This window comes from Solanum lycopersicum, chromosome 5 (assembly GCF_036512215.1).
Source record: "Solanum lycopersicum chromosome 5, SLM_r2.1".
Taxonomy (NCBI): domain Eukaryota; kingdom Viridiplantae; phylum Streptophyta; class Magnoliopsida; order Solanales; family Solanaceae; genus Solanum; species Solanum lycopersicum.
In genome coordinates, this window is record NC_090804.1 from 67,732,651 (window position 1) to 67,757,009 (window position 24,359).

The window sequence follows — 24,359 nt, forward strand, 5'->3', positions numbered from 1 at the left end:
CTCTCTCCCAAAACTCTCACTTGCCACTTTCTCATCCTCGCTCACCACTCTCCCTTTACTCACCTCTCTCGCTTTTATTCAACAGAAGTGTATAAATTGTATTTCTGTTTTGTATAAAGAGAGAGAAAATTGTATATTCACATGCAAAAATATATATATTCATGCTATACACACAATTATACAATTTACAAACATTTTACTTCGATTCAATTGTATACAAATGCAAATTTTATACAAATATTGCAGCGAAAAAGGCCAACGAATTATACAATTGCAGTGAAATACAATTGTCTTTCACTTTATACAACAAAAGTGTATAAATTGTGTTTCTATTTTTTGTATAAAGCGAGAGAAACATATATCTTCTTCCTATACACTTATAATTATACAATATACAAACATTTTTCTTCGATTCAATTGTATTCAAAGCAAATTTTATACACATATTGCAGCGAAATAGGCCAGCAAATTATATAATTGCAATGAAATAGGTCAGCGAATTATACAATTGCAATGAAATAGGCCAGCGAATTCTACAATTGCAATGAAATAGGCCAGCGAATTCTACAATTGCAATGAAATAGGCCAGCAAATTATATAATTGCAATGAAATAGGCCAGCGAATTATACAATTGCAATGAAATAGGCCAGCGAATTCTACAATTGCAATGAAATAGGCCAGCGAATTATATAATTGCAATGAAATAGGCCAGCGAATTATACAATTGCAATGAAATGGGCCAGCGAATTCTACAATTGCAATGAAATAGGCCAGCGAATTCTACAATTGCAATGAAATAGGCCAGCAAATTATATAATTGCAATGAAATAGGCCAGCGAATTATACAATTGCAATGAAATAGGCCAGCAAATTATATAATTGCAATGAAATAGGCCAGCGAATTATACAATTGCAATGAAATAGGCCAGCGAATTCTACAATTGCAATGAAATAGGCCAGCGAATTCTACAATTGCAATGAAATAGGCCAGCAAATTATATAATTGCAATGAAATAGGCCAGCGAATTATACAATTGCAATGAAATAGGCCAGCGAATTCTATAATTGCAATGAAATAGGCCAGCAAATTATATAATTGCAATGAAATAGGCCAGCGAATTATACAATTGCAATGAAATAGGCCAGCGAATTCTACAATTGCAATGAAATAGGCCAGCGAATTCTACAATTGCAATGAAATAGGCCAGGGAATTATATAATTTAGGCCAATGAATCATACAACTGTATATGTATAGCGAGGCCAGCGAATTATACAATTTAGGCCAACGAATCATACAATTGTATATGTATAGCGAGGCCAGTGAATTATACAATTTAGGCCAGTGAATTATACAGTTGTATATGTATAGTGAATTATACAGTTATATATTTCTTGTGGAACGCAATTATGCAAACTTTGCTATAATATATAAATATAATTTTTTATTTGCTATATGTGAAAGTTATCCTTTTGAATTAGGTTGAAAGTTACTTGATACAAAATAACAATTACAACAATTCATTAAGTTATTATATGTATCTTTAATAGTTTATATACGTTAAATTTAGATACTATTGTTTAAGCTTTAACTATTGTGATTGCCTATATTTATCTTCTCATATTAACTTTGGTAAATTTACCTTTTTAATTATTTAAATAAGCTTGATTTGCGTTTATTCATTATCAATCGATTTAACTTTCACGTTTATTTTTATCATTTTACTTTCACTAAACGATAGACCATCAACCACTACACCATATCTTAACTGCTATAATACTTTATGCAAATTATTTAAGTGCTAACTTTTTCTTACAATCAAATTTCGTTATAAAAATATTTCATTATAACAATATAATTTTATCCAGCATCAAATTTTCTTATTATATTTTTTCTTCTCCATAACAATATTATACCTATAATAACGTAACATCAATGTTCGTTTTAGCTTTACATTATTTATAAAACTATCCCTCTATAACACTCATATTAAATATTGCATAATAATATATCTAAAGAAATAATTATGCACATGAACAAAACATTAAAATATTTATAATAATCATCATTATTATCACGTACATTATAAAATTCGAATACAAATAGGAGAAAAATCTTATATATATATATATATATAATGTTTTATATTTATTTTTTATTAAACTAATACACTTCTTATTCTAAATACACAAAATTATTAAAGTAGAAGCAATTCTTTACATACTTTTATTTATAACATTTAATTAAAATTCAAAACATCAGATTAATAATCAAGTAAATATTCAAACAAAACATTTGTGATGTGTTTAAATTAACAATATTTTAAATATTACTAGTTGACTTCAAAGTGAACTAATTACTAATCTATAGTAATTAATTACACTAAATTAATAGAAATACTCCACGTCACTGATCCGCGTGCTTCTATTTGTACTTATCTATCCACCGTTAGATACACATTTCATCGAACGGCTCAGATTGAAAACAGAAAATTTTTCGCTCCAAAAATCGAGAACAAAAATTCAAATTCTACCGCCAAAACCCAAAAAAAATTTCCCAAATTCGAAAATCAAATCTCTACAAAACCCTAACCCTAACCCAATTGATTTTCATCACAAATCGATTCAATCTCTTCTCAATTCAATTTTTCGATCTCTGTAGAAATGTCTGGCCGTGGAAAGGGAGGAAAGGGTTTGGGTAAGGGAGGAGCAAAGCGTCACCGGAAAGTTCTCCGTGATAACATTCAGGGAATCACTAAACCGGCGATAAGGAGGTTAGCGAGAAGAGGCGGAGTGAAGAGAATCAGTGGGTTGATCTATGAAGAAACAAGAGGTGTTTTGAAGATATTTTTGGAGAATGTGATTCGTGATTCTGTTACTTACACTGAACATGCTAGGAGAAAAACTGTTACTGCTATGGATGTTGTTTATGCTTTGAAGAGACAAGGAAGAACTCTTTACGGGTTCGGTGGTTGATTTCGTATGTTTTCATCTTTTTTTTCATTGTTGTTGATGGGTAATTGAATTTAGCTGGTGTTTTGGTTATAGAATCATTGTAATTGATGAATTTGTGTTGAATGAAATAGTTCTCATTACTAGTTCAGATATAATTCTTCTATGAAAATTCTTTTGCTAGTTATTTATCAATTTTGTGATAAAAAATCAAATCTTTATCATAAGATTTTGCTGGTTTCTGCTGATTAGTTGCAGAAATCTATATGAAAGGGATATTTGTAGTAGTATTAGAGTCTCTTCTGCTAAGTTCCCATTGATGCATACATCAAATTCAATACAAAGATCTTGTAATCTTGATGGGTTTTAGGCATTATTTAGTATTTGCAGGTTTTCAGGTCATCAAAAATGTCTCTAAACCAGAAGAATGGCAAATGTCAGTGTTGCTTCATTATGTAGTATTTGTAATTACACCCAGTCTTCTTGTTTTAGAGAAAGTGAAGGTTAGTTTGAGTAATTCATAGGTTCATTTGTTAGATTAATGAATATTCAGATAGATTGTATTGTTTTACGTTGTTATATAATTTTATAGGTTTGTAATTTTAATGGTGGGTGTGCACTATTCGGATTAAACCGAATAAACAAACCAAATAAAATCATATTTTTATTTGGATTGGTTTTTTGGTGTTTCCATATTGGTTTTGGATTAATAATTTGTTTTTTTTTTTGGTATGGTTTTGGTTTTATTTTTTTTAAAAACAAAACTAATATATATAAAGTTTTTAATTTTAGAATTGAATTATAGTTGATCATTTTTGGTTATTGGCTCTGCTTTTATATTTTATGTTTGAAAATCTTTAATAGGTATATTTACAAGTATTGTGTTTTAAGTTTCAGTTATGATTTATTGTATTAGAAAGTATGTTTTGAGGGATTCAATATCGTTACTTTGGCTCTATATTATTAATTATTGATATAATTGAATTGGAAAAAGCTGAATCGAATAGAGAAAAATTAAACTAAACTAAATTTATTTTGAATCGGATTGAATTACACTTTTACAAAACCAAGAACAGAAAAATCCTAACCGAATGCAGACCCCTGGGAGCTATTATGAATATGCAGAATAAAAGATGGAATATGAATATTAAATAATAAGTAAAAGATAAAATGAAATTAATAAAGATAAAATGAGATGGAAATAATAAAATAACAGTATAAATCTATTTAGAAATCTCACGTAGAGAAATTAATAATTTATTGATGTATTGATAGTACTAATGTATTGATAAGTAGATCAATTGTGTACTTCAACTTAACATCGTTGGGTTAAAATTAAGAAGTGTTTATCATCTAAGTAACTCACTATCGTTTATCAAATTTTGATTTGAATTTTGCTCTAACTATACCCATTTCTACCTTAATTAATGTCTGACTTGAGATTATAATATTGAAATAAACCAATAACATTTTTATCGGTATTTCAATTGATTTCATTTTAGTTCTCTCGAATAATTTTGAAGATCTTGTTCTCAACTTTCTAATATAAAATTATATTTAATGGGAAATATTTAATTTATTTTAGGACAAATTACAAAAATCACATTCTTATAAAATTACAATTTATCCTTTAAAAGCTTATAATTACAAAAATCTTTTAAAATAGATACAATAATATAGGCATTGATATATTAGTCTAATGTGCGAGATACATTAATTTAATGCTCAAGATACACTAGTCTAATGCGCAAGATACATTAATCTAATGCCCTAGGTATATTTTATACATGATACACTAATCTGATGCGCGATATACATTAGTTTGATGTGTGAGATACACTAATTTGATGCGCAATATACATTAATTTGATGTGTGAGGTATATTTTTTACATGATATACTAATATGATGTGCGAGATAAATTAATGTGATGTACAAGATACACTAACGTAATGCATGAAAATGAGAGATTTTAAAAATCTATAGAACTTATAGCGAATAACGAAAATAAGTAAACTAAAAAGTAGAATTTTCGTAATTAATAATTTATTTTATCATAAAATAAATTTTCCAACACACAATATGATGCAATTTGTAACAAACTTATGTCCACTCAATGTTTGTCACATTTTATCTTACTCTTCCAATTTTTTAAATTTTTTTTCCCCCATAACAATCACTCATCAAGATAAGGATTGCATCAATTATTTTTATTAATATTTAAAAATTTAAATGTCACTCCAACTAATTAACATGTATGCCTTATAAAAAGAAAAATGACAAAAATGCAAAATATTGAAAAGTTTTATTTGAATTGTTTTAACAATTAGATATTAATAGTGCCCTTTTTACTTTTTTTCGTATTTAATTTATGTGACATATTTTTTATTTAAAATTATTTAAATTTATACTTTATATTGTACGTTTTCATAAATTTATAGTTATATATATATTTTCTATTATTCTTAAATTTTATGTCTAATCAAATTGTATTATAAAATTGAAATGAACAGACTAATGTTTTTTTTTTTGTTCAAATATCAAATAAAACACAAGTGTGACAAATTCATTCCACCAATCCTTTCTTATCATTTATAGGCAAAGGATAAGTCAACTTCAATTATTAGATGAAATTACAACCAAATAGCAACCACATGTTGGAGATTTTTTTTGGAAATTATGTCATTAAAAATAAAATTGAAATTATTTTAACACATAAAAGTATATTATTTGTTGGATGTATTTAAAATAAAGGTAAAATAGTCTGAAAAATATTTCAATTTTGACCGAAATTGTTTTTATGATATCAAACTTTAGGGAGGATCTTTTACCCTCTTCCCACGTGAACACATTACTATTTATAATGATGCAATATTTATGATGTTTACGTAGGCACAAACATGCCTTTGAAACACACTATTAAATAATGTATGAGATAAGATGTCAATTCCAAAGTTCGATATAGCAACAACAACTTCGATCAAGTTCAGATATATTTTAGGTCTTTTTCCGTAAAATAAAAGAGTACATATAAAATGGAACAAATAAAATACAACGATAATAAATCTAATGAAATTTCAAATTTAAGGTATACGAAATTAATGTAAATAGATTTTATCACTATATCATTAAAATAGAGATTATTACCGAAAGATCTTCTAACTGCTCAAATGCAATAATTCAGGAACAAAGAAACTAATGAAGCATTATTTATGTATATAATTCCTTTTTTTTAAAAAAAAATAAAGAATTTTAAGTGTCAAGATGTTTCTAAAGTAAAAGATGAATATTATTAATACTCCAATTGTCTAGAATTATAATTTTTTTTTAAATTTTATTTATAGAGCACCTACCCCCAACTTGATTATTTGGTTGTTGTTGGATTCATGATACATCCTTACAATGATTTTAATAATTTATATAAACTAATAATTTATATAAACTAATAATTTGTTGTACTCAACTTATATAAACATAATAAAAAGGAATTGTATAATCCTCCTCATTTATATTTATACTTATTAGAAAAATCAAATTTGTACCTTGGATGAACAAAAGTTGAATATAATATATGAACTTTGTAAAGGAAGTGGACACATAAAAGATTATTCATATAATTAGAAAAATATTATCTTTTAAACATGATCTTTCAATTACAAATTAGGTGCAATAATAAATTTATAGATTCATCAGAAGTGTATTGGAATACAGTCAGCAATACTAACTTTTAATGGTGAAATATTTAGGTTATTTTTTTTAATGATTCGATTTTTTAATATTCGCTTGAAGATTCGATTAATTTTTATTTATATAAAAAGCTTACTTTAAGGGATAAATGACAAACATAAGGGCGATTTTTTTTAATTGAATATGCAAAATCAACACATTTTAGAATTAATAAGATTTTAATTTTATTTGTTTTAAAGGTCATAGTGAAATACTTGATTCTTAAATCGTGATCTAATATGTCTAAAAATCTTATAGTTATTGTCAAATATAAAAGGCGGAGTATAAAAAATATAAATTTGACAAAATTTAATAATTTTAATCTGGAGACAAATATTGGGAACGAATCAATTTATTGAGTTTGCACATATGACAAATTTCAGAATTAATAAAATTTTTAAATTCTGAAATTTTATTGCTAGTAGTGAAAAATATCAAATCAGTTCAAGACATGCGAAACAAAATGTGTTATGTAAAATACAGTATTCAATGCTATTCAAATTATATTCAGACTCAATACAATTATTAGCCACACACGATTATTTTGCTAATAGTGAAAAATGCCAAATCACATCGGACATGGTAATGATGTGTCTATGAGTCTCATTTTCAGACAAAACAACTTCATTAAAGTAGAAGTGTTACTTTCAAATTAATTTAACTTCTAAAATTAGTCAAATTAACATTTATAAAGCAAAACATGATACATATAATAGAATCTTTCGATATTACTGAGGTTATTCAGCCAAATACAAATATTGAATACACACAAGTATTTTATTGTTAGTAATGGAAATGTCAAACAATATCAACACAAGCAAAGCCTGATACAGACTATAAAATATTTGATACTATCGAGATTATGTCGACCCAATACAAATATGAGACATATACAAATATTTTATTACTAGTAGAGAAAAATGCTAAACAACATCAACATTTTCGAAGCAAAACGTGATAAGCGATATAGAGCATTCTTTTGAGTTCAATACAAGTATCAGAGACACATAAATATTTTATTGCTAGTAGTGAAAAATGTCAAACCACATCAACACCTATAAAGTAAGAATATGATTAGGTACAATAGAGCATTCGATACTATCAAGAATATTCAGACGCAATAAAAATATCAAATATGTATGAGTATTTTATTGCATGTAGTGAAAAATATCAAACTTCCTCACACTTGCGAAGCAAACGATATATACAATGGAATCTCTCAATAGTCGAGATTATTCTGATACAATACAAATATCAAACGCAGACGAGTATTTTGTTGCTAGTAATAAAAAATGTCAAACCACATTAACAACTGAAGAAAAACATGATACGTATAATTGATTATTCAATATTATCGTAATTATTTGAATTCAATACAAATATCAGACACACATGAGTATTTTATTTCTAGTAGTAAAACATACCAAACTGAATCAACACGTGCAAAGCAAAACATGATACATAAAATAGAGCATTCAATACTATCAAGATTATTTAAGCCCATACAAATATCAAACTCACAAGAGTATTATATTACTAGTAGCAAAAAATGTCAAATCGCGTCTGATATGGTAATGATGTGTCAATGGATCTCATTTTCAGACAAATTAACTAATTAAAGTTAGAAAAATTATTTTCTAATTAGTTTAGCTTCTAAAATTAGTCAAATTAACACTTGCAAAGCAAAACGTAATACATATAATAGAATCTTTTGATACTACTGAGATTATTCGGGCCTATACAAATACAGAACACACACGAGTATTTCATTGTTAGGAATGAAGTAGTAAAACCATAGCAACACATGCAAAACTTGATACGTACTATAAAGTATTTGATACTAAAATACTACCTAAGATTATTTGAACTTAACACAAATATCAAACACATAATAGTATTTTATTGCTAGCAGGGAAAAATATCAAACTACATTAAAATATGTGAAGCAAAACATGATATGTACGATAGAACATTTATTTGAATCCAATAGAAATATTAGAGACACACGAGTATTTTATTGTTAATAGTGAAAAATGTCAAACCACATCAACATATGCAATGCAAAACATGATACGTACAATAGAATACTCAATATCGTAATAATATTCATACCCAATACAAATATTAAATACACATGAATATTCTACTGCTAGTAATCAAAAATGCCAAACCACATCACATTTACAAAGAAAACGATACATACGATGAAATCTTTGATATTATCGAGATTATTAGGGCACAATACAAATATCAAATTCACACGAGTATTTTATTACTAGTAGTAAACTAAAAATGTCAAATCATATCAACACCTGAAGAAAAATGTGATATATATAATTGATCATTCAATATTATCAAGATTATTTAGATCATTACAAATATCAAACTCACATGAGTATTTTATTACTAATAGCGTAAAATGCCAAATCACATCTGACGTTGTAATGATCTGTCCATGGGTCTCATTTCCAGACAAAACAACTTCACCAAAGTAAAAATATTGTTTTTAAATTAATTTAACTTTTAAAATTAGTCAAATTGACACTTGCAAAACAAAACGTGATACATATAATAGAATCTTTCGATATTACTGAGATTGTTCGGCCCAATACAAATACTAAACACACACGAGTATTCTATTATTGGTAATGAAAAATGTTAAACCATATTACCACAAGCAAAATCTGATACGTATAATAAACTATTCCATTTTATAGAGATTATTTGGACCTAACATGTAGACCTTACACACACAAGTATTTTTTTTTACTAATAGTGAAATTGTCAAATTATATCAACATATGCGAAATTAAACATGATATGTACATTAAAATATTTATTTAGATCCAATATAAATATTACAGACACACGAATATTTTATTTCTAGTATCGAAAAATGTCACACCACATCAACAATTGCAAAGCAAAATATTATACGTACAATAATATTCAATTCTATCAAGAATATTCATATTTAGTACAAATATCAAATACACACAAATATTTTAGTACTAGTGGTAAAATATACCAAAAATTATATCAACATGAGCGAAGCAAAACGTTATATATACAATAGATCATTAATATTTAGACCCATACAATATCCATCTCACACAAATATTTTATTACTAGTAGCAGAAAATTCCAAACCACATCTGACTTGGTAATGATGTGTCTATGGATCCCATTTTTAGACAAAACAATTTTATTGAAGTAGAAATATTGTTTTCAAATTAGTTTAGCTTCTAAAATTAGTCAAATTAACACTTGCAAAGCAAAATATAATTCCTATAATAAAATATTTCGATATTATTGAGATTATTCCGTTCAATACAAACATTAACACACACGAATATTTTATCGTTAGTAATGAAAAATGTCAAATCATATCAACACAGGAAATTCATGATACATACAATAAAATATTTGATACTATCGAAATTATTAGGACCTAATGCAAATACAAGAGATATACGAGTATTCTTGCTAGTTGTGAAAAATGCCGAACTACATCAACATATGTGAAGCATGACGTGATATGTACAATAGACCATTTTATTTGAATTCCAATAAAAATATCGAAGATACACGAGTAATTTTATTGCCAGTAATAAAAATGTGAAATCACATCAAACACATGTGGAACAAAACATGATACATACGATACAATACTTAATACTATTTAGAATATTCAGTCCCAATACAAATACAAAATACGCATATTTTATTGCCAGTAGTGAAAAAAAATCAAACAACATCACAGATACAAAGTAAACGATACGTATAATGAAATCTTTCGATATTTTTAAAATTATTCTGAAACAATACAAATACCAAACACGCACAAAGTATTTTATTGCTAGTAATAAAAAATGTCCAATCACATCAACACTTGAAGAAAAACGTGATACGTATAATTGTTCATTCAATATTATCGAAATTATTCGAACACAATATAAATATCGAACACACACGAGTATTTTATTGCTAGTAACGAAAAACGCCAAATCATATCTGACATGGTAATGATGTGTCAATGGGTCCCATTTTCTAACCAAACAACTTCTTCTTCAACAATTATTATCACTGAAAAAATATAAATAAAAAAACCATTGATTTGTTGCAGAACAGGGTGCGGCGATTTTGTCTTTAAAGCCTCACAAATTTCATATATATATTTATGTATTCGGCCGGATAAGTCTCTCAGATTCAGACGCCGGTCATCGGTAAGTTCTTCCCGGAGAATTTCTGATATATAGCCGCCGGTGCCGGTGAATTTGAACAAAAAATGGGGATTGCATGGGACGATGTCGTTTTGATTGAACACAGAGGGAAAACCGGTGAGCCGACTTCTATCACCGTGAATTGCCCTGATAAAGCTGGGCTTGGATGTGACCTTTGCCGGATTGTTCTGGAATTCGGACTCTATGTTACTCGTGGAGGTAAGCTATTGAAGACGGAAAATTACACTGTTTATATATATATATATATATATATATATATATATATATATATATATATATATATAAATGTTGAATCCTGTTTGGGTTTTTCTCGCGTGTTTACTTCTTCCATTTCTTCGTGTTTTTGAATCTCCTTGATGAAAATCCTGCTCTGCGTCTCGGGTTGTGAGGTGTCTTATTCTTTCATTAGGATTTGGATCTACATTTAAAAAAAAAAAAGTTATTGGTCCTTTGTTGTTTTCATTTTCTATTGTTTGTTTTTAACATTGAATGCTAATTTTGCTTGATAAGTTGATGGTTTATGGTTGATTTGTATGTATGCTATATGTTGGTGTATTTCAATATCTATACTGCAATGGTGGCTAAAGGTTTGTGCTTTTTGTGTTAGTCTTTTGATTTGGTTTGTTAATCTTCTGAGTCATTGACAAAAGAAATGGAAAAAAGCTTGTGTCCGCTTCAACTGATTTTGCAAAGGACTTGTTATCTCCACATTCACTAGTACCTCTATACCTTCTCTAGGATAGGGGTAAGGTGTGTGTACACTCTACCCTCCCGGATCTTACTTGTGAGGATTACACTGTGTTTGTTGTTGTTGTTGTTACCTGCTACCTCCTCATGCGCGGGGACTGAGTAATTCTATTCACCAAGGGGGGGATAGATGGGAAGAAACGTAGTATTTTTGCCTCCGGTTGGTGTTGAATCGAAGTCCTCATGTTAATAGTTGAGGTTTGATTTTCTAATTTCCCAATCTATGTTTAGTGTTCAGTGTTATGATGAAGCTGTTAGAGGGAGAGGAGAGGAGGAAAGAAAAGAGATTAATAAACCATCGTGTCGCTTGCTTTCAGTTTGAATTTTCTCTTAAAGTACTTAGCTTATCATATGTGAGGTTTTCTGAATCCTGTCCAGGGTCAAAGTTTGTAAGAAAATCACTAGACAAACAAACTACTTGCAATGAAATGTCAGAATACATCTTTAGTTGAACTAATGTGTTTTCATGTTTACATTTAGCTTCGAGTTCTTTCATTTTCCTGACAGAATGTTTGTTAGCTCAATTATTTCCGTCTTTTTTAACGCCTTCATGATTTATTTCACCAGCTACTTAACACGTTTTATGATATGGATGGGTAAATTAATACAGATTTTGCCACCGATGGGAAATGGTGTTACATAGTACTGTGGGTTGTGCCACGTCCAAGCTCGCTAAAGGTGGATTGGGGAAGCTTGAAAAATAGGCTTATGTCTACATGTCCCTCATGCATGATTTCATTTTACCTAAACCAACAGTCCACTGCTTCTGCACCACCTCCAGTTTACCTATTGAAGGTGTTTTGCCTAGACAGGAAAGGATTGCTACATGGTAAGCATAATACGTCTTAACTTTTTGTGCTTTTTTTACTAGCACATAGTTTCATTAAGTTCTCATGTGGTTATTTGTGCTTTTCAGATGTTACTAAGGTCCTTTGCGAGCTTGAGCTAACAATTCAAAGAGTGAAAGTCACGACAACACCAGACGACAAAGTTTTGGATCTCTTCTTCATAACTGATTGCATGTAAGTCTCTTGAAGTCCTCAACAGGTTTACGTTGCCTTTGATCATTATCATAATTGACTTGTGGTGATCTATTTAGTATAAGATTGTTTATTCTGTGGCCTTGCTGCATTATTATTGATGCTGCTAATGCTGTAAGACCATACCATTTCTGATGGTTGAACCAGATACACAGTGATTGGCTGTTAGACTGAAGAAAGTCCCCTTTTTAACTGATCAGTATTAACTAAGCTCAATAACCATTGAGGTGAAAGAAACAATGTCAAACTCAATTACCAAGCATTATGTTGTCCTTACCCATGTATACCGAACCAATATTGAAAGATCTTAGATGTTAAAGAGATGGATGCCCTTTAGTGAATTCTCTATAAAAAATTAGCAGTAATTTTTATCCTTTTCTTTGGAATGATTTTTTGTCTGTATAGAGCAAATTGAGTATGGAGGAATCATATAGCCCCAAGTAGTTTGAGTTTGCGGTATAGTTGATTGGTTGGCTGGTTTTGCCTTAAGCATGAAGTATATGTCAACCAATGTAGTTATAAATCTTTTTTTTCCTATTAATTATTGGAAGGATTTTATTATTTTTGCACTTCTTATCGGAAAACTGAACACTTGACTGCGGATGGAATGTTGATGCTGTTTGTGGCTTGATATCAGCTTCATAATATAATATCTTTAAACAACCAGAATGTTAAACTACATAAAATAATTATTGATGTAACTTATGTTCCACAAAAACCTGCCCCCAAGTTGTGCTGCAACTCTCGCTAATATATTATTGTGTTTATTGTAGAATACTGTGATTTGTCTGTTGTTGATCCTTTTGGTAATTCTACTTCATTTCCACCATATGATTCAACTATTGGGCCGTGAAAGTTGATGCTCCTCTTCTGCTATCAAATGAGGAAAAACCTAAGCATTACAAATAAAAGTTATCAGTAATTGCCTGTTATGTGGTATTTACATTTCTGTTTGGTATTCTTTCATATCAGGGACTTGCTGCACACAAAACAAAGACGAGATGAGACATGTGAACATCTAAGTAATGTTCTGGGAGAATATTGCATTAGCTGTGAGCTTCAGTTGTCGGGGCCTGAATGTGAAGTTCAGCAAGGATTCGCTTCTCTTCCACAAGAAGTTGCAGAAGAGTTGTTTAGTTGTGAATTGTCTAAGGAAGCAGTTCCCATGTCCTCTGCATCTGATACGGCAAAATTAAAGAAGGCAACCATCACAGTGGATAACTTATTGAGCCCAGTTCACACGTTGCTTCAAATACAATGCGTTGATCAAAAGGCCCTCATCTATGACATTTTGAGAACTTCAAAGGACTGTGATATTCAGGTAACCATATATTTTACCAACTGTGTAGTGAATGCCTTTTCTCTGGAATCGAATTTGTGTTGTAAGCAAACCACTTTCGACGTGTAGATGGTTCTCAAAATTTATGTCCTGTGAAATTTCGATGTGTTAAAGGAGTCTGCTATATATACTGGAGTTGCAGTTCTTGTCTAAAATTGTTCACAACGGACATATGTGATTACCTATACTTCATTGGTGCTTTTAGTTTGGAATATCTTTGCTATTGCCTTATTTTCAGACGTTAAACTTATGTGCTATTATTTCTAGTCCAGATTGCTTTTGGAAGAATCCAGTCTACTGCCAAGGGTTATCGTACTATAGACCTATTTATCCAGACAACAGATGGGAAAAAGATTATCGATGATGAGAACATAAAATCTTTGTGTTCCCGCTTGAAGGAAGAGATGCTTCATCCACTTCGAGTCACTGTTGGCAGTCGTGGCCCAGATACAGAACTACTGGTTGCCAACCCCGTTGAGTTATGCGGAAAGGGAAGGCCACGTGTTTTCTATGATGTCACAATTGCCTTAAAAGAGCTCGGGATCTGTGTTTTCTCTGTAAGTAGCCATATCCTCAAATTCTCCTCCATACACGTTTCTACTTCCATGGCTCTAACAGATACACATCTTTGCAGGCTGAAATTGCAAGACATTCAACAGCAGAGAGGCAATGGGAAGTTTATAGGTTCCGATTGGATGAAAGCCCCGCGTACCCATTAGCTAGCAAGAAAGCTCGGACTGATATCCTGGATAGAGTGAAAAAAACACTAATGGGCTGGTGAAAATTCAAAAATGTACAAATAGCATCAAGTCTTTTGACTCAGCTCAGCAACGTCCAACGGTCACCATGTATGTAACATCTGCAAGAAAACAAACAGAAGCTTAAGGAGAACCTTGAGCCATCGGAGAACCATCGCCTCGAGAGCTGATTCTGTGACTTATCTAGGTTTCTTTTAAGTTAACATTAGCTGTATGAGTTTTATGAGAGGTTGTAATGTTGTTACCTCTGGATTAAATCATATGTTTCTCTTTATATTATAATAGGATCTCCTTTATTTTTACCATTTCTCTTCCCTTTCTGCATATTGATATTATGTTGTTATGGGCAGTGTGCATTTGGTATATTTTAAGATAAAAATGTATATATAAGTAATGTTTTTCGCAAGTGCTCGATGAAATAGTCGACTTGTGCACCAGCTAAATTATATATCATCGTTGAAATTTTCTTTAATATTTCTCAAATATACATTAATTATGGAAGTTGTAATCTCATATAATAAGGCAATGATCAAAATAATAGTCCAAAGGGTTAAAATTAACCTTAAACTTATTGTTGGGATTAACCATACTCTCATCGATATTTGTAGTTTGGGAAGTGATATTTTTTTCCTTTTTAATAAAATGGTTAATACTTTTTGATTAAATTTTTTGATTCAAGGCTTAACAAAACAGTTCTTCAGTAGGGCGTTACTCCAAGCGAATTTAAATTTGATTGAGAACAACATCGTATTAAATACTATTCTTTTCTTAATGTGGGTTAAAAACCACTTGTATAGGTCCGGGTTGAGGATTGGGGGGCCGCGCCCTACCCCGTCGGTTCAAGCCTCATTATGAGAACTGGCGCCTTTTAACTTTCTATGAGTAAAGCCCCTCGCTCCACTCATTTTGAAACTTCTAATCAGTCCTGATTGAACACGACATAGATCAAAGGATCGTTCATTAGTCCTACTAGTCAAATATATGAAAAGGAGGGATGTATTTCGACCTTGCTTTGAAAATAAAGCTAACAGTTTAATGAGTTAATGGTTAAATACACACTTATCAAATTGGATGTAGGTGCCATCACGACTTAGGAGAGGTTTGGGTCGTGATAATTTTGGCTCTCTTTTTTCTTTGGATGAGAGACCCGATGAAAATAAAACTAAAAAATTAATGAGTTAACGGTTAAATACACACTTATCAAATTGGATATAGGTGCCATCACGACTTAAGAGAGGTTTGGGTTGTAATAATTTTGGCTCTCTTTTTTCTATCAGATGAGACACGAGATGAAAATAAAGCTAAAGAATTTAATGAATTAATGGTTAAATAAATACACACCTACCGAATGAATGTAGGTGCTATCACGAATTAGAGGAGATTTTTGAATCGTGACAATTTTGGCTTCTTTTTTTTCTTTTAATTTTTAATTCAACATTTGATATCCGTTTTAAAGATTGACTAATCGTAATTTGCGTTAAAAATCTGAATTCAAAGATAAAATCGTCTAGGTAATCATCCCCGAGGCTCAAATTCAGACGAAGTACTTACTACACCATCACAACGCAACTCGTAACAAAAAAAGGTCTCTAAAACTTAAGTTTAAAACCCTAAAACACCTTCTTCTAGGGTTCAGCAACCAGTAAAACCCCTTCTTCTTCCTCGCTCATCAATTTGGTCTCTGAAATTCTTCGATTCCGTTGCTATACAAGGAAGATGAAGAATCTGAAGATATTGAAGGAGCAATTCTCAAAGATTCAGTTACAGTCCGAAGATGAAGTTATCAGCTTTGCAGCATTTGACGTTGAACGCAATCGTCTCTTCTTAGCTTCATCTTCAAACTTCATATACACTTTATCTCTTCCATCATCTAATGTAAGTTCTTCCAAATCATTGCAGTTTTAATTTTCTTAAAATTTTGAATCTAATTGTTTAGTACACATTTGATACATACTCTGTCAACTTTTACGAACATGATAAAGATGTCTTTTTTTAAAATCATCTTTTGTGTTAAGAGACCCCACTTGTGTTAATTGGTATGAGAAGAATTGTTCGGGTGTGTATCGAAACAATCTCTCTACCTCTCGAAGGTAAGGTAGGGATAAGGTCTTCGGACACACTAACCTCCCCAAAATCCCACTTGTGAGCTTACGCTTTGTTGTTGATACGAGAAGAATTGCAGCTTGTATAGTTTTTGAATATTGAGTTGATATAATCCAATTTAACTTTGAAGATTAGTCAACTTACTCTGGATTAGCAAAAAAGGATGTCATATATTGGGAAAGATATTATCACTAATGAATATGATAAACAATTTAAATGACCTGTGGCGTATCCTCGATTTGGAGTTAGTTCTTATGTATGTGCTACCCTTAAGTTGGAGAAGTGGTGAATTTTTTTGTTCTTCATTTTTTGCATGCAAACTTTGTTTGGTTGCAAAGGTTTCAGCTTTGTTTGCTGACTTTGAAAAACTTATTATTATAGAAGGTTATTTTTTTCCCGAAGTTCGGATAGAAGATTGTTTTTTAATTTTAAACAAGCTAAGTTCTTTTTGCAAAAGGAAAAAAACAAACAAGAAACGAATGCCTTATAAGATTTTTCCTAATTTCTGGAAGTATTATGTAGTTAGACCAAACACTATGAGTTTACTTTTCTTCCTCTTCATACTTCATATACACTTTACCAAACGTTATTCGGATTTAATAATCTATATTATCATAAATAGCTAGGATAAAAAATTTAGATGACCCTGTTACGGGTTTAGGATTTAGAGTGAGTTCTTCACATATAAGTTTGTCCTCACAGAAAAATTATTCTCTGATTATCTTGGTGTTATGGCAGAATGCAGGAGGTTGGAATTCCATATCAGATAACCTTGTTGATTTGGAGCCCGGGGATTTCATTACTTCCATGGATTATTTAATGGAAAAAGAAGCGTTGATTATTGGGACTTCGTATGGTCTTCTATTGCTATACACTGCAGATGATAATACGACAGAAATTGTTGGCCGATTGGAGGGTGGAGTAAAGTGTATCTCACCTAGTCCAGATGGAGATCTTCTTGGTGTAATTACTGGTTTTGGACAGATACTAGTGATGACACCCGACTGGGATGTTTTATACGAGATGGCTCTTGATGATCTACCTGAAGATATTGACGTACGTAAGGACTTCTTTCCAAATATCTGAATTAATAAATCTTTTGCCTCTTCAAGTGAAGTTCTATCATCCTTAAAATGCTCTTTTGGTGATTATATGTACATTTCCGGAATACTTTTTTAAAGATCAAATTCTTTGAAATCACAATCATGGCATCATTTTTGGTTGCTATATTTTCCTCTATTGGGATCATTCTACTATTGTCTTTTCCAGGTTGAAGCTAGGTATAATATTAGAAGTGTTGGCAATTTGTCTGTATAAACATGTTCTTATGTTTAAAGAAAGTTGATCTGCGGAAAATGACAATTCTAGTTTGGTTTAGTTAGTTTCATAATTATTTGAAAATTATGTTTACTTTCCAGACAGTATCTGAAATTTGGTGTCTGGTTTGGTTTAGTTAGTTTCATAATTATTTGAAAATTATATGTACTTATCAGACAGTATCTGAAATTTTGTTTAATATTATAAACTTGTATAGTAATTGAAGGTAACAAGAATGTCTTCTCGATTTTTAATTGGTGTCTTGTCCAGTTCTTCGATGTATGCACTAGTTTTCTTATCAAAATTCCACTGGTCCTCCGCATGTGAAAACATTAGTTCTTGTGGTAGTAGGGATTACCATGCTGACTTAATTCTGATGGAGGTTCAAGCATGCAAAGGTCATTATATTAACTCTTGATTTTTAGTTTGCAAGCATGTGAATAAGCCTCCATTTATATTGCCCTCTCGGAAAAGGTAATATGATAGCATGTCTTGTATATTGAGTTTATGAACAGCGTTATCGAAGTCATCTATCTTACTTTTTCTCGTAAACATATTTTCTTTCAAGAATGTATCTTGAATGTACATTTTCATATTTGGTTGCACACATTTGGTGCTTGAAATTTGTATTATGCTTTTGTTAAGAAAATGACTGAAAATCATTGCTTTGTTGATTCAGATGAACATACATACTCTTCTAATTATTCATCGGAAAGCCCTATTTCATGGCGAGGTGATGGCAAATACTTCGCAACGTTAAGCAGGGTGAATAATTCTCAGACCTTGCATAAAAAGCTAAAAATCTGGGAACGGGACTCAGGGGCACTCCATTCTGTTTCAGAATCAAATTCTTTCATGGGATCAACTTTGGATTGGATGCCCAGTGGAGCCAAAATTGCTGCAGTTTATGACCGGAAGGAAGATAGAAAATGCCCATCTATAGTTTTCTTTGAGAGGAATGGATTAGAAAGAAGCTCATTTTGCCTCAACGTAGAAATTGATGCTACTATAGAGCTTGTGAAGTGGAATTGTAACTCGGACCTTCTAGCTGCTGTGGTCAGAGGGGAAAAGTATGACTCTCTGAAGATCTGGTTCTTAAGTAACAACCACTGGTACTTAAAACAAGAAATCAGATACATGAAGGATGACAGAGTCAGATTCATGTGGGATCCGATAAAGCCTCTACAGTTGGTTACTTGGACTACAAGTGGGCATATCACGGGCTATAACTTTGTATGGAATACAGCTGTCATGAATAACTCAGTGGCACTTGTAATTGATGACTCCAAGATACTAATAACCCCTCTTTCTTTATCTCTCATCCCACCACCTATGTACCTCTTTTGTTTGAATTTTCCCTCTGCCATTCAGAGTATGGCATTTTGCTCTAGAAGTTCTTTGAATCACCTGGCTGCATCCTTGTCAGATGGCAGATTGTGTGTTGTAGAGCTTCCTGCAATTGATTGTTGGGAGGAGCTAGAAGGTAAAGAGTTTGATGTTGATGCTGCCTCTTTTGATTCAGGCTATAATTCTTTCATTCACCTTGCATGGTTGGATTCACACAAGCTTCTTGGTGTTAGCCATTATCTAGTTAGCAACTCAGCAATAAAAGAGTCCTCTAAGGATAAGCTTTCTATGTATTGCCTCCAAGAAATTGATCTTATGTGTTCTGAAGATCGTCTTCCTAATTCAGTGACATGCTCTGGTTGGCAAGCTAAAGGTTTGAATAGATTGTCTCTTGAAGGTACCGTAATTGGTATAGCTCCTAACCAGGGAAATGGCTGCTCAGCATATGTTCAGTTTGATGGCGGGGAAGTGTTTGAGTATGCGTTGAAGTTGGCTGATGCCAGAGGGCTTCATCAGAAACGTGAGGATATGAGTTTTTCTTCATCTTGCCCCTGGATGGATCTTGTGCAAATTGGAGGCTGCTTACCTCAAAAGGCTTTGCTTTTTGGTCTTGATGACAGTGGTAGATTGCTTGTTGGTGAAAGGACATTGTGCAACAATTGCAGCAGTTTTTCTTTCTACTCGAATTCTGCTGACCACTCTGTCACCCATTTGATTCTTTCAACTAAGCAGGATTTGCTGTTTATTGTCGATATTAGTGATATCCTGAAAGGAGAACTGGAGGTTAAGTATGGGAACTTCCTGGCAGTTTTCAAGCACAGAAAAGGAGAAGATGAGAGAAACTATATTCAAATATGGGAAAGAGGTGCCAGAATCATAGGTGTTTTGCATGGGGACGAGTCTGCTATCATACTTCAAACAGTTCGAGGGAATCTTGAGTGCGTCTACCCCAGAAAATTGGTTCTAGCCTCAATAATTAATGCTTTGATTCAAGGGCGTTACAAAGATGCATTACTCATGGTAAGAAGGCAAAGAATTGATTTCAATGTTATTATTGACCATTGTGGTTGGCAAAACTTTGTTCAGTCAGCTGCTGAGTTTGTGAAGCAAGTGAACAATTTAAGTTATATAACTGAATTTGTCTGTTCAATAAAGAATGAAAATATCATGAAGACACTGTACAAAAACTATATATCCCTACCTCATGACATTGAGGCTAAAGCTGTAGATGGAGACCTTAAGAGTTCTCATAGCAATAGCAAGATCCACTCTGTCTTGCTGGCCATAAGGAAGGCTCTTGAGGAGCATGTAACTGAAAGTCCTGCAAGGGAACTTTGCATTCTGACCACTTTAGCTCGAAGTGACCCTCCAGCTCTTGAACAAGCTTTAGAGAGAATAAAAATAATCCGAGAAAGGGAATTATCAGGTTCAGGTGAACTGAGAAGGGAACTCTACCCTTCTGCCGAGGAAGCTTTAAAACATCTTTTGTGGTTGTCTGATACAGAGGCAGTTTTTGAAGCTGCATTAGGTCTTTATGATTTGAACCTTGCAGCTATCGTCGCCTTGAATTCACAAAAGGACCCGAAAGAATTTCTTCCCTATCTGCAAGAACTCGAGAACATGCCAATAGTATTAATGCGATACAATATAGACCTGAAATTGCAGAGGTTTGAGGCTGCGCTTCAGCACATTGTTTCTGCAGGAGATGCTTACTTTGAAGATTCTATGATTCTCATGAAGAAAAATCCCCAGCTTTTCCCCTCGGGACTCCAATTGATCACTGACTCTGTCAAGAGAAACCAGGTACTTGAGGCCTGGGGAGATCATTTTAGTTCCACAAAATGCTTTGAGGATGCTGCTGCAACATATATGTGCTGTTCTTGTTTGGATAAAGCTTTGAAGGCTTATCGTGAGTGTGGTAATTGGGGTGGGGTTCTGACAGTAGCTGGTCTCATTAAACTAGGGAAGGAGGAAGTCTTGCAACTAGCACAGGAGCTTTGTGATGAACTCCAAGCACTTGGTAAACCAGGGGATGCTGCAAAAATAGCTTTGGAGTATTGCGCAGATGTTAACGCTGGTATTAATTTCTTGGTCAGTGCAAGGGAATGGGAAGAAGCTTTGAGAACTGCATTTCTTTACAGGAGAGACGATCTGGTCCTTGAAGTAAAGACTGCATCACTTGAGTGTGCCAGCTCACTGGTTAGTGAATATGAGGAAGGGCTAGAGAAAGTGGGGAAGTACTTGACTCGATATTTAGGTGTTCGACAACGGAGATTATTACTTGCTGCAAAGCTACAGTCAGATGAGCGATCAATAAATGAACTTGATGATGATACTGCTTCTGAAACTAGTAGCAATTTCAGTGGAATGAGTGCATATACATTGGGGTACGTAATATTTTAATAAGCAACCTTGGTATCTTATTGTTTCTTCTAATTAATTGATTCTTGTCATGGTATATATCATGCTATTACCTTCCTTTTCCAAATATTGCTTCTTATTTCTTTTTGATGTATTCTCTCATATATGCACTGTAAGTGATAACCCTCTGACCTATTATTTCCTTGTATCTTCCTGTTATCCACTGTGTAAAATGTATTTGTCAATAGACAATGATCAACTTCCATGGAAATGTATGTTTTAACTAGCTTTCTGATAACTCTCTTTCATAAGCAGGACAAGAAAGGGATCAGCTGCATCAATAAACTCCAGAGCTAGTACAAAAGCAAGAGACATGAGACGTCAACGGAATAGAGGGAAAATACGTGCTGGAAGGTATGTTCTTATGTAAATGTCATATTTCTTTCTGATGCTGAGAGTATTTTAGTTCCTGATCCTTGTCTTCATGGTACATTGCAACTTAGTCCCGGTGAGGAGATGGGTTTGGTAGAGCATTTAAAGGGGATGTCACTGACTAGTGGAGCTAAACGTGAGCTTAAATCTCTCTTGATATGCCTTGTGATGCTGCAAAAGGAAGATATTGCCAGGAAGTTGCAACATGTTGCTACAAATTTTCAACTGTCCCAAATGGCAGCTGTAAAATTAGCTGATGAGGCCATATCAGATGATATAGTTAATGAGCATTTCTATGTTCTGGATAATTACATTCCCAAAATAAAGGAAGATATGCAGCATTCAGAGCTTTTCTCCTGGCAGTCGAAAGTATTGATTTGAAAAGCAAAGGTATCCATTTGGTTCTCTCATTTTATCTTACACTTGATCTTTTGTCTTCTCCGTGGGTTCTGGTTTGAGCTCAGCATGGTGTTATAGTTCATAATTGTGATTTATGATGGTACAATTTAGTGACCCGACCTTAACTGTATAACTAGTAGTGCTAAGACAGATGCTAACAAACTATTCTACATGCATAAAATTGCCAACACATTTAAGAAATAGGGAATAGCAATACGCACATATGCGTTTTAAGTATAGATACCTGAATAATATGCTTATCACACACGTTATTCTCTTCTCTTTTCTTTTTTTAGACGAAAGGACAGTGACATATTCCTTTTTTAGACACGGAATGGACAGAGTCATGTTCTTTTTAACCTGAAGAGTTAACTTAGTAGATGGAATAGACACGTTATTCTATTGTGAAGTTTGCTTGACTAGCTACAACTATCTTCTCTATGTTCGCAGGCATGTCGTTGATAATCTGAAATGTCATCCTATCGACTGATGTGGTTGGAAGCGCTACTGAACATACGAGATGGCAGAAGTCAATATTTGTTCTAGTTCTCATCATCACAAGAGGAGTTCCGATTTCTTGACTAGTAGTATCCCGACGGGATGGTTTTCTTACATTAACATTTGTAGGTTTCAACTCATTTTAGTTATGTAATCTTCTGTACTTTGCATATTTCTGCAGAATCACGAATCTTTTTTACAATTGCAAATGGTTATTGCCTTTTTGGTTTTCAATATATGGAATGCAGGTGATTTTTTTGGTCTGTTTTGGAAATGAGGCCAATTATCAATCAGTTTATCGCTGTGAGCCCAACTTATTTAAGTAGTTTGCAAGGCATTTCCATATATATATATATATATATATATATATATATGAAACCTTTTGAATGCTCGTCGTAATCTCTTCTTTTGAGTCGAGGGTCTATTGGGAACAATATGTCTACCTCACACGGATAAGGGTAAGGGTAAGGTGTCTACACACATCTTACCTTCTTTAAGACCCTTCTTGATCTGCAATCAAATGCCCAACCATCGAGATTACATAAGGTATGTCGTTGCTTGAATACTTGTCATATAGTTGGGATTACAATGAGTACGCTGTTGTTGCTTGCATGCATGCTCTTTGTATAGTCCAGTTAATCTCCCCGTGTTCCAATAACAAAAAAGGAAAGGGAGAAAAATTGTGAATGTAGAGACTAGTTGAGGAGGAGTGAACGAGACGAAGTAGGTATGAAGTTGGTTTAACATTCCCCCGACCTGACATAGTTCTTCGAGTCTGGTTCTTTGGATGAATCAAGTTACGCCTTCCTTCATTGATTTGGAGGAAAGAGAACTGTTGTCTATCTTCAGTGGTTTGATGAAGATAACTAAGCTAACACACTCGAGTAAAATAATTGCCTAGTGACCGATTAAAATTAATCAAAGTGATGAAAAGACAATCATACTACTATTCTTTATATGGTCTAAAATATAACATCAAAGGGTCCATAGCTCAGTGGTAGAGCATTTGACTGCAGATCAAGAGGTCACCGGTTCGAACCCGGTTGGGCCCTTTCACATTTTTTTATCGATTTTAAAATTTACTAACGTATTCGCTTC

The 24,359-nt window shown here is 32.4% G+C and overlaps 4 protein-coding genes and 1 non-coding gene across 7 annotated transcripts in view; 4 read left to right on the forward strand and 1 right to left on the reverse strand.

Moving 5' to 3' along the window:
* Positions 1–24,359, reverse strand: part of LOC101261521 (large ribosomal subunit protein uL10) — a 61,987-nt gene that overhangs the window by 18,410 nt on the left and 19,218 nt on the right. The window lies entirely within an intron of this gene.
* On the forward strand, positions 2,595–3,109 carry LOC101260642 (histone H4). Its single transcript, XM_004239731.5, has one exon. The coding sequence runs from the start codon at positions 2,664–2,666 to the stop codon at positions 2,973–2,975; it is 312 nt and encodes a 103-aa protein (XP_004239779.1). The 5' UTR covers positions 2,595–2,663; the 3' UTR covers positions 2,976–3,109.
* Positions 10,666–15,106, forward strand: LOC101260344 (ACT domain-containing protein ACR9). Its single transcript, XM_004239730.5, has 6 exons — positions 10,666–11,118; positions 12,278–12,496; positions 12,584–12,689; positions 13,680–14,028; positions 14,319–14,603; positions 14,681–15,106. Exons 1-6 carry the CDS (start codon positions 10,965–10,967, stop codon positions 14,825–14,827), a joined length of 1,260 nt encoding a protein of 419 aa, XP_004239778.1. The 5' UTR covers positions 10,666–10,964; the 3' UTR covers positions 14,828–15,106.
* On the forward strand, positions 16,144–23,495 carry LOC101260050 (elongator complex protein 1). 2 transcript variants are annotated; one of them, XM_004239729.5, is made up of 6 exons: positions 16,144–16,679; positions 17,646–17,967; positions 18,904–21,958; positions 22,248–22,346; positions 22,436–22,754; positions 23,214–23,495. In XM_004239729.5, exons 1-5 carry the CDS (start codon positions 16,521–16,523, stop codon positions 22,743–22,745), a joined length of 3,945 nt encoding a protein of 1,314 aa, XP_004239777.1. In that variant the 5' UTR covers positions 16,144–16,520; the 3' UTR covers positions 22,746–22,754; positions 23,214–23,495. The 2 variants fall into 2 exon arrangements, with proteins under 2 accessions (XP_004239777.1, XP_019069413.1); XM_019213868.3 differs by having other exon boundaries at positions 16,161–16,679; positions 17,646–17,963.
* TRNAC-GCA (transfer RNA cysteine (anticodon GCA)) lies at positions 24,242–24,313 on the forward strand. Its single transcript has one exon. It is a non-coding gene; the product is annotated as a tRNA-Cys (tRNA).

Bases quoted from the DNA above. Each gene is read 5' to 3' on its own strand.
- LOC101260642 (XM_004239731.5), top strand. From the start codon at position 2,664: ATGTCTGGCCGTGGAAAGGGAGGAAAGGGTTTGGGTAAGGGAGGAGCA.
- LOC101260344 (XM_004239730.5), top strand. From the start codon at position 10,965: ATGGGGATTGCATGGGACGATGTCGTTTTGATTGAACACAGAGGGAAA. The intron at 12,690-13,679 runs GTAAGTCTCTTG...CTTTCATATCAG, and splicing joins TTCTTCATAACTGATTGCAT to GGACTTGCTGCACACAAAAC. The intron at 14,029-14,318 runs GTAACCATATAT...TTTCTAGTCCAG, and splicing joins CAAAGGACTGTGATATTCAG to ATTGCTTTTGGAAGAATCCA.
- LOC101260050 (XM_004239729.5), top strand. From the start codon at position 16,521: ATGAAGAATCTGAAGATATTGAAGGAGCAATTCTCAAAGATTCAGTTA. The intron at 17,968-18,903 runs GTAAGGACTTCT...TTGTTGATTCAG, and splicing joins ACCTGAAGATATTGACGTAC to ATGAACATACATACTCTTCT. The intron at 21,959-22,247 runs GTACGTAATATT...TTTCATAAGCAG, and splicing joins ATGAGTGCATATACATTGGG to GACAAGAAAGGGATCAGCTG.